Genomic DNA, 19,055 nt, shown 5'->3' with positions numbered 1-19,055 from the left:
CTATTTTCTTTTCTAGCCCACAGCAATCTAAAAGATTAATAGATAAACTTGGATATGCCTAGGTTATTACCAAGGACTGATCCATCTTCTTTAGGAATAAAGGACCTAAGGTACTGGACTGCATAGCCTGAAAGTTGCCATTTCAATCACTGATTGCCCTTCTTGAATCTTCCTTCTAACATGAAAATGAAATTGTGACTAAAAATCCAACTCAGCTAATTTTTGAGTCTTTTGGCTTCCTTAATCTTCTTTTATTATGGTTTCTAATATGAGAATGAAAAAGCCAATTCTCTCATTTTAGTGGTAGATTAAATTCTTTCAGCAAAAGCCATTCACATTTGTGCTTTTTTTGAAACCTACTATCTGAGTGACCATGAGCAAGGCCAGCCTCCTTGTATCTGACAAGCCCTGGATGCTATTTTCTATAAAGTGACTGTGTAAGACTTTCATTCAAGAACCCAGAGAATCATCTTAGATGGTTGTTTATTACCTAAAAGGGTACAGAATAAATTTCAAAATAAATGAAATTCCAATAAAAGCGTTTGAAGCTATATTGTAAACATTGTGACAATATTAGATTAAATGTTTTTCATTATCTAATCTTGAAGCTATGGATTTCCAATTTACCCAGACCTGGACATAAATAAAAACAAAGCTGGCACTCTGCTCTAGATAAGAAGAAATTATCTTGGTATATACGAGTGTAAGGGGTAAAATCTGTAAAATATGATGGTGATTTGGGGGTTTTCCTGTGTGTCAGGAAGAGTAAGCAGCAATGTCTCTTCTATTTGTGATGGCAGAGTAGAAACATCTATGTTCTGATTAAATCCTCACCACTATTAATCATAATTTTATAATCTCAGATTACATAACAGATGTCTCTAAAATTAACTATTAAATAAATGAATTAGCTAATAAAATAAATGAATAGCATCAGGCTATTCTGAAAGAACTATTGGAAGCTCTGGCTAGAATAAAGACATTATTATTATTATTAGAAAAACAAAAGGCACACACCATAGCAATACTTCTTAAGGCTACATTCATTAAAATACAAATATTTAACAAAAGCCCTCTACTGAGTACCCACCACCACAAGCAGTGCTGCAGATACAGAGATAAGAGAGACCTGGTTTCTGGTATCAAGTAACTCACATCAGAGAAGATAAACATGTAAGCAATTAACCATAACATGATATCATCATAATCTAAAAGTATGTACAAATTATTACAGTAAAATACATATTCATTTAGCTTAGGGGAGGATGACTAAGTTAGAGGGAATATATAGGAAGTTTGGAATGAGAATATATAATGTAGCCAGAAGTGGTGGGTCTATAATCCCAGGACTTTGGGAGACCAAGGCAGGTGAATCACTTGAGCCCAGGAGTTTGAGACCAGCTTGGGTGAGATCTCATCTCTATAAAAACACAAAACTTAGCCAGGTGTGGTGGCACATGCCTGTAGTCCCAGCAACTCAGGAGACTGGGGTGGGAGGACTGCCTGAGCCTGGGAGGCGAAGGTTGCAGTAAGCCAACATTGCACCACTGAACTTCAGCATGGGAGACACAGCAAGACCCTGTCTCTCCAAAAATATATATATATATATATTTATTTATTTATATAATATAGATATTTAAATATATGATATATATTTTATATATTTATAAATATTTATAAATATATATTTATTATAAATATATATTATATAAATATAATAATACATATTATAAATATATTTTTATATATTTATATAAATATATTTATATATAAAATTTGAGAACTGGTAGGACTGTATCACAGGATACTACTATAAAATATTTTATAAAAGAAAGTGTTTTTAAAATGTGCTGTGTGACTTGAAAATTGCTGAGGACAGGTGATGGGTCCCAAGTGTTCATTATATCATAATCTTTAGTTTTATATATGTTTGACATTTTCCATAATAAATTCTTAAATTTTTTTAAAGTTGTTCCCTTTCTTACTGTATGCTGTTTAAGTAGACTAGTGTAGTAATTTATCTTGTAATTCAGAGACCACTGAAAAAGAAAACTAACACTCTGTAGCTTAAGCATATTTATAATCAAATCTTATAATCATGAACTCATGCTATAGGCTTTTGCAATCCTTCTAAAACAGAACTTTATATTAATAATGTATATGCTGTCTATATATGCTATATATACATTATACAATATACACAAATATATATACATTAGTACAAAAATAATCAATTTGTTATGTGGAAAGCAATCATGGGATGATTTAAATTGAATATAAATATCTGCACAATTTTGAAATATACATTTGGCCATTATTATGTATTAGATCCCAGAACACATTATTTCATAGGCGCTTTCCTCAGGGTAGTTTTCTCTACTTAATCACTGGGAAGAAACTCACCTTTGCAGCAATTTCAAGTCTACTTCACTAAGAAAATAACAGCATTGACAATACCTCCTTCAACTTTCTTCCTGCCCTATCCTCCCTTCTGTTGTTTCCCTCTCTCATCCTTTTAAGGAACTGTAACAGGCTGAACAAGTATACAGGTTCCAAAGCCAATATATTATTGTGCCTAACTCCTCAGTCAGCCGTAACAAACCCTCTGAATCTCAAATTGGTGGTGAATAGCTATCCCTAATTCAGTTGTGTAAGGAGTGAGTTTCAGCTGTTACATCCTTCACCTTCCCCTCAATTAGCATCATCCTACATCGAACCTACACTGTGTTCTTAGTACATCACATACCCACTTCCTTCCGGCCCAAAGAGTAACCTAAACTGTCGCCTCTATAAGGTGGCAGAGAGTTAAAGTTACTTCCTGTAGTTATATCTAAAAGGTAAAACTGTTGTTTTATTTCTGCTTATTTCCAAATCCAATAACCACTTCTCTCAATGTTCATTGTACTCTGCTGCTCTACACTATTAGCAATAATAATTCTGTATTTTCTTTCCCTTGAAATCATCGTCTGCTCTTTTGGCTTCAATTTACACCTTCATATAGATGATACCAAAATCTGTAGTTCTAGTTACCATCTCTTGAGTTCTCAAAAAGAACTTCCAACTACCAATCAAGCAACTAATTCCATGTGGTGAGATTACCAGTATCTCAAGTTTAAGGTACACAAACAAAAAAATTATTTTATCCACCTTTTGTACCCAAAGATATTCCTGTGTACTTTACCAAAGTAAATACATTATCAACTTTACTAACACTCCAGAACATCTTTAACCCTTAACTTTCACTCAAAATGCCCCCTATTTAATTACTTGTCAAGTCCTGTTGATTTTTACTTAATGTTAATTCTCTTACTTTCTTCTGTAACCTTTTCTACTTTTAAAATCATAGTTCAAGACCCCTTTCATTCCAGCCTGAACTATGTACAATAGCTAAATAGTCTCTGCTCTCAATGTTTTCTCCCTCTATTGTTCAACCACCATATTATCCATCACAATAGCATTCACAACTCTTCAGAAACTGACTCATATTTGTTTACAGTCTTTCTCTTCCCTCCTCCTCATCATGGGCTCTAATCAAATAGAGCTTCTCACATTCTCCAAGTATGTCTCATACAATACACATGTAAAAATACGTTCTCTTCTTTATTATAAGTTTGGCTGTGATCTTAGTGTTAACTCACAATATATCCTAATTTTCCTTTATTTCCTATGTTTTATCTGTTTCCACAATTCCCACTGTTGAAGTTCCTTTTTGTTCTTTTGTGACCTGCAGTAACTTATCAAAGTGGATTCTAAAGTTGGTGCAGCTTTCTACATCACCACTATCCCTTAATATTTTTTCAAGTATATTATTTCCTTTGAAAAATCTGTATTATAGTGGCTAATACAAAAGTCAAGAAAATATTTCAGATTTATAGGTCAGCTCTACTCACCAAGGGTTCAGCCATTACCACTTCAATTTTCTTTTCAGCTTGAACAGCAAATTCTGCAAAAAGGCTCTTGATGACATATTCCCCAGGTTTGACATCTGGGTCAATCGTAATGTTTGACATGATGATGTTCTTTTCTCCCCAAGTGGAATGAAAGTTGGAAGAAGCACAGTACTTATTCACTTTGCTGACTGGTGCTGAAGCTAAAAGTAAAAGAAACAAAAGAACTCTACTTTAATAATCAACTTAAGAGGCCTACCGTAACTACCCTATTTCCTTTGTAAGCTGCCTCTAACCCTCAACCAGTTCTCCCAGTCTCCTCTACCACAGTCCATTTTGTCTATTTCACTTGTCACTTTCTAACATACTAACATATTTATAATTCAATTACATATCATGTATATTATATACTGTTTCTCTCTCCATCCTACTAATGTGGAAGTAAGAACAGGGATTCTCTTTTTGTTTTTGTTTTTGTTGTTGTTGTTCACGGTACATCCCAAGTATCTAGAACAATGCCTAGCATAGATCAGGTGCACAGTATTTGCTGAATGAATGAATGGATTCTAATCAGAGAGTCAAATGCAATAAAGGAAATAAAACAGATGTGAATAAATGAAACACAAATGGGACTGGGGAACTGAAAAACAACACTACTTTAGAAAATATGCTCAGTGAAGACCTCATTGCAGAAGCTACATTTAAACTTAGGCCTAAATGATTTTTAAAATGAGGGAGCAAGACAAAGCACCAGGAACAGAAAACACAAGACTAAATGTGCATGGTTAAAAAACAGAAAGACCAGTATGGCTGGCACTTAAGGGAAGAAGCAGAGGTGGAAGGGGATATGCGATAAGGTCAGAATCAGTAGTCAGGGAGCAAGTCACAGAAGACCTTTAAGAATTTTGTAAGAAAATTAGATTTTATTCCAAATGCAATTAAAATTCAGTGGAAAGCATTAATATGGAGAGGGATAGGATCTGGCTTTCTCTTTATAAAAATCTCTCTGGCACCTCTGGAGAATCGATTGAAAGAGGAAAAATGTAGACCCAGGGAAGCCATTACAGACATCTAGGTGAGATAATTGCAGCTTGGACTAAGAGGATGGTAACAGCACAGGAAAGAAAGAAAAGTATTTAAGACTTGTCATATATTAGTGGGTTAATCAGTGAAGTGAGAGAAAGGAACTAACGATGACTCACAGCATTTTTACTTGAATCACTCAAAGGACAGTGGTGCCATTTACTCAGATGGAGATGACACGGGGCTGGCAAATAGTAAGCTGCATCAGGCTTGGCCCCAAAAGAAGACACACCACTGCATGCTGTGTGGCTTCACCTACTCTGTTCTTCTGACTGCCTGGGCAGCCTACTTGACTTCCTACATACAAGTTTTCCAGTCACCTCCATATTGATCCCATATGTTGTTATGTCGATCCCATATCCTCTAACTTCAGCTTATGTTGCCTTTTTCGACTTAGAATATTCATGGAGAAACTGTAAGTCTGTGCTTCTCCACCTCAACCTGAACTCCAGAGACTGCCCTTGAGCCCCTTCCTTTAAAAAGGAAGCAGAACACAATTACTCAAATACTGATTTCCTGTGTTTGTGTCTATGTGTATATAACTATAGGATAATAAATTTGTTCTAAATACATAAATTCAAAACTTACTAAAAACTTTTTCTGTCAAATTAAAAAAAACTTAGTCTACCACATAGGTCAAAATACACAAATCTGTAAAAGTAATCTAAAGAATATCACAAACTATTAATATTATATCTAAAGTAAGTACCTTTGTATCATATCATGTTAAAATACATTATGTACTGTATTCTAGAACTAAAATTATATAATAAAACAACTCAAAACAAAAACTCATAGTCCTCTGAACACAGTGTACATTATTTTAAACAATGACCTGTTTGTTTACTCTGTTTCATGATCCAACATTGTGTATTATCAAAGAGGGAATCTGTTAACAAATGTCATTGTGGAAAAAAAGAAGAGCTCTCAAATTTTTAAAAAATTATTTTGGATCATTAAGAGTACTATAATTTAACTTAAGGTAGTGGATACAAACTATATCTTTTCCTTTAATTAAGATTCATAAGGTTATAACAGTTACAAAGTTTCTCCAGCTTTAACTTTACAGTAAATGTAACTAAACAAGAACCTTATAAAAAAAAATAAAAAAATAAACAAGAACCTTATAACTAACCTAGTACTTCAATTCTAAATTTTAATGAAGTAAAAACTTTTAAAATGACATTTTAGCCTTTAAACATTTTTCCTACAAAGAAAAAAACTTTACTTAAAATGACTTCACAAATAACTTGCCTTTACTGTTACTTTCTTAAAAATAAAGCATAACCAAATATTCCTAGGTCTCATAATTGCATACATTAAAAAATTCGCCAAGAAAGCCAAAAATTTTACGCAAACCTTTACTTATAAGTTATCTGTCAAGATAAAAATATTTCATTTGATAACTCAAATTTTTATGAAAAAAACAAATGTTTTTGATTAAATAATTTATTTAAATTTTATTTCTTCATAGATGTTTAATAAATGCTTGTTGAAATTATTAATATAAAAAAGTAATAATGAATGGATCTACTGATTGAAATTTCAAACTAAATTTCAAATTTTATTTTATTCAAAATAAATTATTTTTATAATCTAACATAAACAGAATGCTAAACAGATCTTTGAAATTACATTATCAAAAAATACCAAATGGCACAGGAAACTGTTCAAAATACAGTATTAGGTGAGTAAAGATCCTATATATGTGTATATATATATATATGTATATATATGTATATGTATGTATATATATATGTATATATATGTATATATATATGTATATATATATGTATATAAAACCAAAGTAAAATTAGACAGCAGGAAAAAATATGTGGGCATATAATAAACACACAGTTAATCACTTTTGTTTCTACACGCAAAGCTGTGATGAAATCAACTAGCAAAACACCCATACCCCCAAACTGAAATAAGGACAAGGACATGAACAAACAACTTACAAACAATAAAATGGAGGAGTCCAGTAATATTTAATTTCATTAATATTCTGAACACAAATAAAAATCAGGTAACATTTTTCATCCATCAAAGTTGTCCCCCTCAACTTTATATTTCATCATAATGTTCAGCCTTAGTAAAGACATGTGAATTCTTTTCATTTTCTGCTAATAGGAGAGAAACAGGGATGATCACTCCAAGCAGCAGAAGAAAGGCTAGCTTCCATATAACTAGATTAAGTTAAGTTACCTGACTTCTTGCATTAAATACCTTATAATGGTAAGTTGTAATATTTCTCTACATGCTAACCCAAAATTTTGAAAGATTTATGTAAGCCTATGAGAGAAGAAAGACATAACTGTTAAGCTAAGTCTTAAGACTGCAATTCAAGCATTGAATTACAAACTGGAAAAATCTCATGTCATATTAAACATACTTGGAATATAAATCTACTAAACTCTAACTGCTAATAATAAGAATAAAACAGGACCTGAATAATTAAAATTTGGGAATCTAAAAGTTAACATTCCTGCTCTGTCTCTTAAAGCTCAAATAAAAACTAAATATCAGTATTTTTGGATGGCTTACACTCTCCATACCACTGTATTTAGTATATTTAATAAAACAATTGTCTTTTTCACACTGATGAGACTCCTAAACCATTACAAAATAAATTTAAATTCAGTCAAAAAGAAGAGAAAAGTGAGAAGAGAAATAATGTATAACTCTTACAATTAGGTGTGTCTGAGTTCATTACAGCAGCAGATCTCTGCTTTTTTCTGACTCCATTATGCTTTTATACACAACATTCTGAATAGTAACAGCCCTCAAAATACACACTAGTTCTCAACAATTGGGGTATTTTAAAATCCCTACAGGTAGATGTGGTCTAAAATAACCACAATGAAGACTGTGGAAGCTGCCTCTAGCTTCCTCACCCCCAAGAAGAGGTCTTTAAGGATTTAAAAAAAAAAAATCTTTGTGCTACTACCTCATAGCCACAAACTTACATAGGTATACACATATTATATGCATATATTTATGAACACACTTACATAACAGAAATTTTTACATAACATACAATTGCTTAGTATTACAATAATTATTATTTATACATCATATTGTCTAATAATAAAAATTTTGATGACTATCTACAAAAGAAAAAGTAGAAGGTAAAGGCTTTGGAACAAGAACAAAAGTAAAAAATATCTGTGACTTTACAATCAGATACCATCTCACGCCAGTTAGAATGGCAATCATTAAAAAGTCAGGAAACAACAGATGCTGGAGAGCGTGTGGAGAAACAGGAACGCTTTCACTGCTGGTGGGACTGTAAATTAGTTCAACCATTGTGGAAGACAGTATGGTGATTCCTCAAGGATCTAGAACCAGAAATAACATTTGACCCGGCAATCTCATTACTGGGTATACCCAAAGGATTGTAAGTCATTCTACTATAAAGACACATGCACACGTATGCTTATTGTGGCACTGTCCACAATAGCAAAGACTTGGAACCAACCCAAACGTCCATCAATGATAGACTGGGTAAAGAAAATGTGGCACCTATACACCATGGAATACTATGCAGCCATAAAAAAGGATGTGTTTATGTCCTTTGCAGGGATATGGATGAAGCTGGAAAACATTCTCAGCAAACTAACACAAGAACAGAAAACCAAACACCGCATGTTCTCACTCATAAGTGGGAGTTGAACAATGAGAACAAAAGGACACAGGGAGGGGAACATCATACACTAGGGCCTGTTGCGGGGTGGGAGGCTAAGGGAGGGATAGCATTAGGAGAAATACCTAACATAGATGACGGGTTGATAGGTGCAGCAAACCAACATGGCATTTGTATACCTATGTAACAAACCTGCATGTTTTGCACGTGTATCCCAGAACTTAAAAGTAAAATTAAAAAAAAAAAAAAATCTGACTTTAAAAAGCAAACACAAAATTTTTAGTTTAGAAAGCAGCCTACCCCCCAAGTTAATTGGTATATATCAACAAACTTCTTCTGAAGCTTATATGCAAAGGCAAATAACCCAGAACAGCCAGCACAATATTGAAGCAGAAGAAAACTGTCAGAGGACTGACAGGATGTGACTTCAAGAGTAATCAAGACAGTATGGTACTGGTTAAAGAACAGACTAACCGATCAATGGTATAGAATAGAGAGCCCAGAAACAGATCCACACAAATACTATCAACTGATCTTTGACAAGTAAGCAAAGGCAATTCAATGAAGAAATGAGACCTTGCCACAAATAATAGTGCTGGAACAACTAGACATCCACATGCTAAAAAGAAAAATCTAGATACAGAACTTATACCTTCCACAAAAATTAACTGAAAATGGATCATAGATCTAGATGTGAAATGCAAAACTATTAAACCCCTAGCAGATAGGAGAAAATCTAAGTGATCTTGGGTTTGACGGGTGACTTTTTAGTCAAAACCATGATCCAGGATACTTTAAAAAAAGTATTAAAATGAAGCCTCGAGCTCTGCAAGACACTGTTAAGGGCATGAAAAGACAAGCCACAGATTGGGAGAAAAAAATTGCAAAATACATACTTGATATAAGACTGGTATACAAAATACATAAAGTACTCTTAAAACTCAACCACCAGAAAACAAACAACACAAGTAAAAAATGGGCACCAGATTTAATACACCTTACCAGAAGAAGACATACAGATGGCAAATAAGCATATGAAAAGATGTGCAACTTCATATGTCTTCAGGGAATTGCAAATTAAAACAACAATGATACACTACTACATGCTGAATTAGAATGACTAATGTCCAAAACTAACAACACCAAATGCGAGGACATGGAGCAACAAGGACTGTCATTAATTACTGATGGGAATGCAAAATAGTACAGACACTTTAAAAGATAGTTCGGTCATTTTTTTCAAAACTAAACATATTCTTACCACACGATCCAGGAAACATGCTCCCTTGTATCTACCCACAGGAGCTGAAGACGTATGTCCACAAAAAATCTCCACATGGATGCTTACAGCAGCTTTATTCATAACTGTTAAAACTTGGAAGCAACCAAACTGTCATTCAGTAGGTGAATGGATACACTGTGATATATTCAGACAATGAAATATTACTCAGTGCTAAAAAGAAATGAGTTATCAAGTTATGTAAAGACATGAAGGAACCTTAAGTGTATACTTCTAAGTGAAAGAAGCCAATCCGAAAAGGCTACATACTGTATAACTACAACTATATGACATTCTGGAAAAGAGTCAATAAAAAGATCAATGATTACCAGGGCTTGGGAGAAGGGAGGAATGAATAGGTGGAACACAGTATTTTTAGGGCAGTGAAACTCCTCTGTAGGACAATATATGGTGGATACATGTCATTATACATCTGTCAAAACCTACAGAATGTGCAACCCAAAGAGTTAACTGGAACGTAAACTTTAGTTAATAATAATGTCTCAATATTGTTTCATCAATGGTAACAAACATACCACACTAAAAGGCAGAAATTGGGAGTGGAGGGAGCCTATGTGAGAACTCACTATGTTCTACTCAAGTTTTCTGTAAACCTGAAATTATGTTAAAAAATAAAGCTGATTAATTTACAAAATAAAAGCCAAAGAAAAGAATAACAAGCCTATCCTATCCCTGTCAGCCAGAACCAAAGTGCCTGGGAAGAGTGAAAATAAACAACAGCTCAAGCTGGAGCTTAAAATAACAACATACTTGGATCACGCTCAAAGACAGTTCACAGTTTATAAGTCAATTAAAATGAAAATGTCAAAAACACCAATCGGCTTATATGGCAGACAGATTAAAAGTAGTAAACAAAAAAAGCAAAATCAGCATTGAGGAATAAGAGCAAATAGCAAATTTCAACTTCTGGTGAGGTCAGTTGAACTGGTGTCAGTACCAGACCTTTCAACTACCTATCCAGAGGAAAACTGTACATTTGAAAGCAACTAATGTGAAGAGGAAAAAAGGAAATACAAGTAATGTGTATGCTGTGTGTGTTGAGAGTTGTAATCAGAAAATATCATTTGATGTACAGATATAGCTTATCAAGAGCAGAGAGTGGGCTTTAGAAGGCAAGGATACCTCAAAATTCCTCCATGTTAGTGAAAAGCATACCAGATGCTGTTTATTTCCAGTGGGAACAAAACATAATTTAATATATAAAATATTATCTTTTTAGTCTAACAAATCTATTCTTATTTCAAGTAATATGCTGGTAAATGGCTCTCTTAAAAACAAAAGAAAACAAAAGGCAGGGGAGAGGGTCCCAATTTGTAGCTTTTGCCAATATCCCTGGTATAAATATTCATACCCCAGAGGCACTTAAGCCACGAATGGCTTAACGACTGGCTTGTAGGAATTAGATCCAGAACATCACTCCTAGTTATAGTGTATTTATGATGAAGAAACTGACTCCAAATTAAAGCTACTGTCACATGGGAGTGGCAGCGCTGGAACACAAACTTGGGTCCTGGTTGCTAAGAACTTTCCATCAATAACTTCATTTCTTCCATAATCACCAAATGCGGATGGATGCTTCCCTGCTTTAAAGGTCCAAATTCTTATCATACTGTTTGCTTAAAATAAATATTTCCCAAATCTAATATTTTGGTTGTATCTTCTAATTCATTTGCTTAAAAAGAGCAAAAAAGTCTCCCCATTTCGATTAACTACTTATCTATATTTTAATTCTTCTTCAGTTCGCTTTATTTGTTCCATTTAAATTTGTCATCCAATTGTAACTTATTTGAGTTACTGATACAAAATAAAGATTTTATCTTTTTTCCTCAATATTTAATCAATTCTCTTGGGTTCATTTACTGAAATTCTGTCACTGATTTACTCACTATCATAAACTAAATCCATACTCAAATATGCTTTTCTAGGCTTTCCATTCTGCTCATTAAAAATCTGTGTTTGTGTGAGTACCAGACTTTTAATTGTTACACCTTTATAATAGGTTTTATTATTTGCAGAGACAAATATTCCTATGTATTCACCATCTTCAGTTATTGTCACTCATACTTTCAAGCTTACACATACCTTCACAAACTTATGTGAAAAAAACTTGACATCTTTATATTATAAAACTTTTTGGCTTTTGACACACCTCCATTAACTCATCTTCTTTTGTGTACCTAGAGAAAAAAAAATGTATACTTTCCTTCAGAGGAGAGATCTAACTCTTATTAATTCTATACCTAAATACTTTGTTTCTATTTTGTGCAAATGAAATCATTTTCCCTCACTATCCAATTCAATGTTTTTGCTTCTGGTTCCATTTCAATGGACAGAAAAATTATTACTTCTGCTTGTTCTTTGGACAGCTGTCCCTAAAATGTTTATTTATCCTAAACTATTCTCATTGAAAAGAGTTTCTAAACATAGAAGTCCTATGACATCTTTGGCATATGTCCAATGTTTTTTACTTGAAGTCTACTACAGAAGTATCACTTATTGTAAAGCTCAAGAAAAATGACATATCGTCCAAATAATCCATTATTCACTCAGCTATAGTTTCCTTGAGGTTATTATTTTCTTGTGCTTTTTTGGTAACCTTTGGGAGCTCAGCTAAGAAACTATTCTAAAAACCTAGAGATAATGAAGTATTTTAAAAATGTGCATAGACCTCGGAGCCAGAAGACAAGGGCTCTAGATTTGACTTGGCTACTCATTATCGTTATAATCTTGGTCAAATTTAACCTCTTTTGCTTCCCTTCTAGCAAATTAACAAGCTGAATTACAATGCAACCATGAGTATATGTAAGAACAAGAATGTTGTTTTCATTTTTGTTCTCCACTCCTCCCCCCATATAAATATTCACTGCCAGTGAAACAGCTATTGTGGCTGCCTTTCTCCTTGAGCTGGAAATGGACCTGCGAATCAACATAAAATAGTTCTGTAAACACCAGAATCCTGTAGGACCTCATCCAGCAAACATACCTGGACCCAGGGACTGGGGGAGGTTGACAACTACATAGAGATGTGTAGCCCTTTTCTCTGACTGCTTATGAAGCTGACCAGAATCGAAAAAGATGTGATAAGTCCTCTGTAGCTCAGAGGGTGAGATGATGAGAAAAGACAAGAAGCAACGGGGCTCCCTCCTACTAGCTTAACAGGCTTTTAACTGCTGCTAGCTTAGGCTACTTTCCCTTCCATCACTCTTGGGATTGCTTCTTAAAAGACGGTAGCAGTCTGACCTACACTCAATTAGCAAACAAAGTAACAAAACTGTACACCTAATGGTATCCAGCAGCCAGAGACAAAGAAAACAAATAAAATATTTAACAAACATCAGCAGCAAATAATACAGGCTTCAAAACAAACCTCTTTCGATTAAAAACAGAAACTAAAGTGCTGATTTTTGCCTTGCTATTCAACACCATCCTGGAAATTGTAAGTAAATGAAATAATATTAAAAAATTAAATCACTGTTACCAACATTAAAAAAGATATGAAACTTTATTAACTACCAATAATCACCTAGAAATAGAAATTGATTTTTAAAAAACATATTCACAAAAATAAAATCAGTAGAAATAAATTTAATAAGAAAAGCATAGGACTTTACACAGAAGAAATGACAAGCGCTTCTTAATATAAAAGATATAAAGGAAGATCTGAACATGTGGAAAGACACAGTCATAGATGGAAGGATTTATCATGTGTCAATTTTCATAAAATTAATATATTAATTAGCAAACCTCCAACTAAAAAAAAAATTTTTTTTTTTGACATGAAGTTTTGCTCTTATTGCCCAGGCTGGAGTGCAATAGCATGATCTCGGCTCACTGCAACCTCTGCCTCCCAGGATCAAGCGATTCTCCTGCCTCAGCCTCCCAAGTAGCTGGGATTACAGGCATGCACCACCATGCTGGCTAATTTTGCATTTAGTAGAGACAGGGTTTCTCCATGTTGGTCAGGCTGATCTGGAACTGCCGACCTCAGGTGATCTGCCTACCTCGGCCTCCCAAAGTGCTGTGATTACAGGTGTGAGCAACCGCGCCCGGCCATCCAACTACAATTTTGATACTATTTTGTCTAGGTTTATTGGATAAATCTATATTACAGTATACATGGAGGAATAAACACTCAAGAAAAGCCGAAAAAGTTACTTTAAAAAATACAAAGAATATTTTTTGAAATCAACTATAATCAGAACATAACTATAATCAAGACATATATCAGAACATAGTATGATTATATCAGAACACAATATAACAATAATCAACACAGTAGGCATAAGTGTAGATAAATCAGATAATTTAAAAAAAAAAAAGGGAGAGAGAGAAAAGAGAATCCCCTGCATTACAGAGTAAGAATTCACATTGGCAAAATTAGAAGGGAAAAGATTATTTAGTAATAATGTTGAAACATCTGGCCATTCATCTAAAGAAAAAATAAATATACTATACTCAACAACCGAAGTCCATCAGATTCCAAACCTGACTGGATAAAACAAACAAACAAAAAAACCAAAGTCCAGATGGACATGAAGTTAAAAATTCATTTTTCAAAACCTTAGAAAAAATTAGGAATCTTCCTATATAATCAAGGGGTGAAAAGACCTGTAGCCTAGAGAGCAAACCCCAAATTGTATATTTTTTAAAGATAAATGCCTTTAACCAAATACGAATTTAAAATATTTAGGGTAAATGATACCATAAACAAGACAAAGTTGGAGAAATATTTATAATGTAGATGACAGAAAATATAAAACATTCAAAGAGCTCTTATAAAATAACAAGAAACAGACAACACAATAAAGAAAAGGTGCCACATATATACCATGGAATACTATGCAGCCATAAAAAAGGATGAGTTTGAGTCCTTTGTAGGGACATGGATGCAGCTGGAAACCATCATTCTCAGCAAACTATGGCAAGAACAGAAAACCAAACACCGCATGTTCTCACTCATAGGTGGGAACTGAACAATGAGATCACTTGGACTCGGGAAGGGGAACATCACACGCCGGGGTCTATCACGGGGAGGGGGGAGGGGGGAGGGATTGCATTGGGAGTTATACCTGATGTAAATGACGAGTTGATGGGTGCTGATGAGTTGATGGGTGCAGCACACCAACACGGCACAAGTATACATATGTAACAAACCTGCACGTTATGCACATGTACCCTAGAACTTAAAGGTATAATAAAAAAAAAAAAAAGAAAAGGTGCCAGAAGATATACATAAGCAATTCACATAACAGCAAGTCTAAAAAGGCAACAGGCATATGAAAAAAATGTTCCAACAGTGTACCCAGAAAATGCAAATTAAACCAGCAATGGGCTTTTATTTTATATATATATATATCAGATTGGCAAATACTAAAAAGAATACTTATATCACCTACTGCAGGTAAGGTACAGGGAAATGAAACATTTAACACAGCACTGACAAAAAGGTAATGCCCTGTGGAAAAGGTGTTCTTAAAAGGATAAATATTCTGGCCCCTAGAACAGGGCATACATTTCTTTGATCTTCAGGCTCTCTGTGCAACCTCCTGATAATAATTTAGCTTTGTATAAGCTTATCCCACAAGGAGAGCAAAGGATGGCCTGCCAACTCTAGCATTAATATCCACTTGGCATATTTCTCACTGTAAATTAGTAAATTGGCAAACATATAAGAATTTGTCTGTCATATTGTTTATGATGATTCCACCCATGGAAAAGATTTCATATATACTCTCAGCATTCTGACAATGCTAAGCTTTCTGACTTGACCCAGAACTTTGCTGGCCATCTCTGGCCATACCTTAAGTCAGAATCAAAATCTCTGGAGTGGCGCCCAGGCATGTGTATGTTTTTGAAAGCTCCCCAAGCTGATTCTAATATACAGCCAGGGTTGTGAACTATTGCCTTACCCTATTCTTCTAAAATGGAACAGTTGGCTCTATACAATAATTTTACTTAAAGTTAATTGTGATCATTAAAAGGTTTCAAGAGCACCACAAATAAGGAAACCTGTAATTATAATACCACAAATAAGAGCCATCAAGTAGTTCTATTCTAACCATATTAAAGCCCTACACATCAAATCATGGCAATACAATGCCCTTGCACTCTCTACATAGAAACACACTACTAACCTTATCTTCAACGATATTACTAAGGCTATGTTACTGGAATCATCTTTTTATTTTCTTCCATATAGTCTCCCTATAATAAAAATTTCTCATTCAGATATTGTTCCAAAATCATTTATATCATTTAAAATAATCAGCTTATTTTAAAGAGAAAAGGATCAACTTCATGTATCAAATGTAAGTCTGTATTTGTTATATTGTTACTATATTGCATGATAATGGATATTAATAATTCGTTCCTCATTTTTTATGAATGCCTTGACTACTTTCTGTGTCATATATCAATAATGTAACTGAAAATACAGCTTATAAAACAATTTACAAGATTTTCTATGACATTTACAAGTCATTACCTTCTGGAAAGAATAGGTCTGACAATTTGGAAATTCTATTCTACAGCCTTCCCCATTCAAATGAATTTCTCTTTGACTATCTTTCTGTTAAAGCCCTTAAAACTTTAATTATTTAGCAAAATTTTAAAAATTGGAAAAAGCACGCTTAATGAAAACCAACTAATAGATGTAAAATTGTCAAAAATTCCATCAAACAGGCAATGTCCTGTGGTATCACACATCAACAGACTAGGAAGAATAACCAAAAAAACACGACCCGTTCTCATCCTGCAAAAGGCTAGCAAACTTGTTTTATCAATGTGACAATGCAACTGCAGAACAGTTACTTCCAGAAAAGAAGACTAAGAGTTTGACCAGTAGTGGAATAGGCCAGAGCCCAGTGATTTGAGACTTTGGCACAGGCTATGCCTATAATAGGCAAGAGAGCTGGCAGGTATAATACTTAAAATATTAAGCCATCAGTACAGAGGGGCTATCAGAAGAGCTACAGCCAGAAAGATGCCTAATGACTGAATACCAGCATTGTTGGAGGTCATAAGGTATCTAACTATGGAGGCAGAAGATGGTACCTAGAGAATATGATAACAGGTAAAAAGCACCAGGGAGGTCCAGCAGAACAGCAGATGTTATCCTGGCAAACAGATGAATAATGTAAAGTTTATGAACAGGAAATATATAGGCACGCAGCTAGGGAGGTAGGTTTAATCAACAAAAAGGTATGTCAGCAGAACTTCATTCTCTTCAAGATCAGAGCAGAGTTCCACATTTGAAGGAAATGGAATACCAAAGTTTGATCAGGAAAGGTTCAGGAACGAAGAGATACCAATAATTACAGATGGAGGCTTTGACACAAGAATGGATAGCCCAGATACTACAATTGAAGAACAAAGTCAGTTCCAAATCTGTAGTGAAGTTGGGCTGATGGTAAGTCACTTGAACTAATGAACTAGGGCTGTACCAAACTCCCCATGTTAGCACAGGATAGGACCCAGGGTCTGCTATAAGACTGAGTCTATATATGAGTACTACAGCAGGTACAAACAGAGAAAGGTCATGACAGAAATGTTAATAAAATAGAGGGTCAAATTTAACAGAGATATTATTCTGGCCTGTTTGCATATTCTCAGTCACCTGACCCATTTGGATACTCTCAGTTACCTATGAATATTGTGACCATCTATGTTGGATTTTCTTGATTTTAAATCTCATTAGTGAACTATGTCTTTAATATTTATCAATAAAAATTTTTAAAGCATATTGTGAAACCCAAATACATAATGAGTCCGATAATCACACACTGTACTTCTCACAACACTAAATGTTTAGTCTCGAAAATGGAATGTTTCCTTTCTCAAATGAGGTGAACCTAGCTTAAGAAGCTAGAATTAAAAAAAAAAAAAAAAAGATAAAGCAGGCCCATGACTCTAAATCCAATGACACTTGGAGCTAGAAATCCCACTTTTCAGGAACCATCATGAAAAGTTCACGTTGTTACTAAACAGTACAATGAGCTGGCTTTCTTGTCAAGGATCTAGTTCTCAAAGCAGACACATTCATATGAGAGATGATAAGAGTATTCTGACAATAAGCAATAGGTGACTCTTTTCCACTATGACCAACATTAACTCTCAACAGATACATTTCTGAAACTGATGTCAATGATAATGTAAATGACCCTACAAAATTAGTTGTGCAAACAGCTAGTTAAAAATCTCCTTTACCTCCTGTACCTAACCCAAGACCTATTTTTCCTACCTCTTAAATATTTCCCTTAACAATGATGAGCTAATATTTTGTAAAGTGCTTAGAAGAGTACCTACGCATGTCGTGGGTATTATATATTTGTTTGCTAAATAAATAACATTTCTTCCATTTGTTCAACCTTTATCCCACATGTGGTCTATTTCAATAGCATCCTAACTTGTCTCCTCGCACCACCCCAAAGACAGAAACTTGATGAAATCACCCCAATCACTGTCGCAAAGTCCATCAATGGTTACCCATTTATTTTATGATTAAGACCAAAATCCATAACAAGGTTTTTGCTATTCTACATGGTCTAGTCCTTGCTTAACTTTCCAGCTTCATTCCCACCATGCTCTCCATAGCTCTCTGCTCCAGCCAAACCGGCCATTCCCTCCAGCCTCTAGCAGTTGATATCCCTTCTGCCCACCCACCTATCTCCCAAACTGTTAACTATTTCTTCCTTCAGATCTTGCTAAGGTATCACTTGATCAAGGAAGCCTTCAATTAAAATATGAAGCAGTAAAGAAAGTTAGCTAAAGAGTTTGAGTGTGGGATTTTCTGGGGGGTGAGGGAGTGTTCTTAGTGTTCTTTTGCTTATCTGAGCCCCAATTTACTACTCTATAAAACAGCAATTTATCACCTGAAGAATGGATAAACAAATTGTGATATATCCATACAATGGAACATTATTCAATACACGTTATGACATAAATGAATCTTGGAAATACAGGACGTGTAAGAACCCTGTCACAAAAGAACACCCATTGTATGATTCCATGTAAATGAATGTCCAGAATAGACAAATCCATAGTGACATAAAGTAGATTAATGAGGTTTCTTTTTTAGATGATGAAAACGTTCTGCAGTTAGATGGTGGTGATAGTTGTACAATTTTGGAATACACTAAAA

General features: G+C 34.3%; 1 protein-coding gene across 1 annotated transcript in view; it reads right to left on the bottom strand.

Annotated features, from left to right (window-relative positions):
• The window catches only part of FRYL (FRY like transcription coactivator), a 296,971-nt gene that overhangs the window by 153,845 nt on the left and 124,071 nt on the right, over positions 1-19,055 (bottom strand). Inside the window, 1 exon segment of the mRNA XM_030919519.1 lies at positions 3,891-4,090. Within this exon segment, the coding sequence (XP_030775379.1) occupies positions 3,891-4,010 (120 nt within the window). The 5' untranslated portion in view covers positions 4,011-4,090.

The sequence above is a fragment of the Rhinopithecus roxellana genome, chromosome 2, assembly GCF_007565055.1.
Source record: "Rhinopithecus roxellana isolate Shanxi Qingling chromosome 2, ASM756505v1, whole genome shotgun sequence".
In the NCBI taxonomy this organism is placed as follows: Eukaryota; Metazoa; Chordata; class Mammalia; order Primates; family Cercopithecidae; genus Rhinopithecus; species Rhinopithecus roxellana.
Note: the sequence above shows the minus strand (reverse complement) of the source record. Positions and strands in the feature narration are given on the sequence as shown.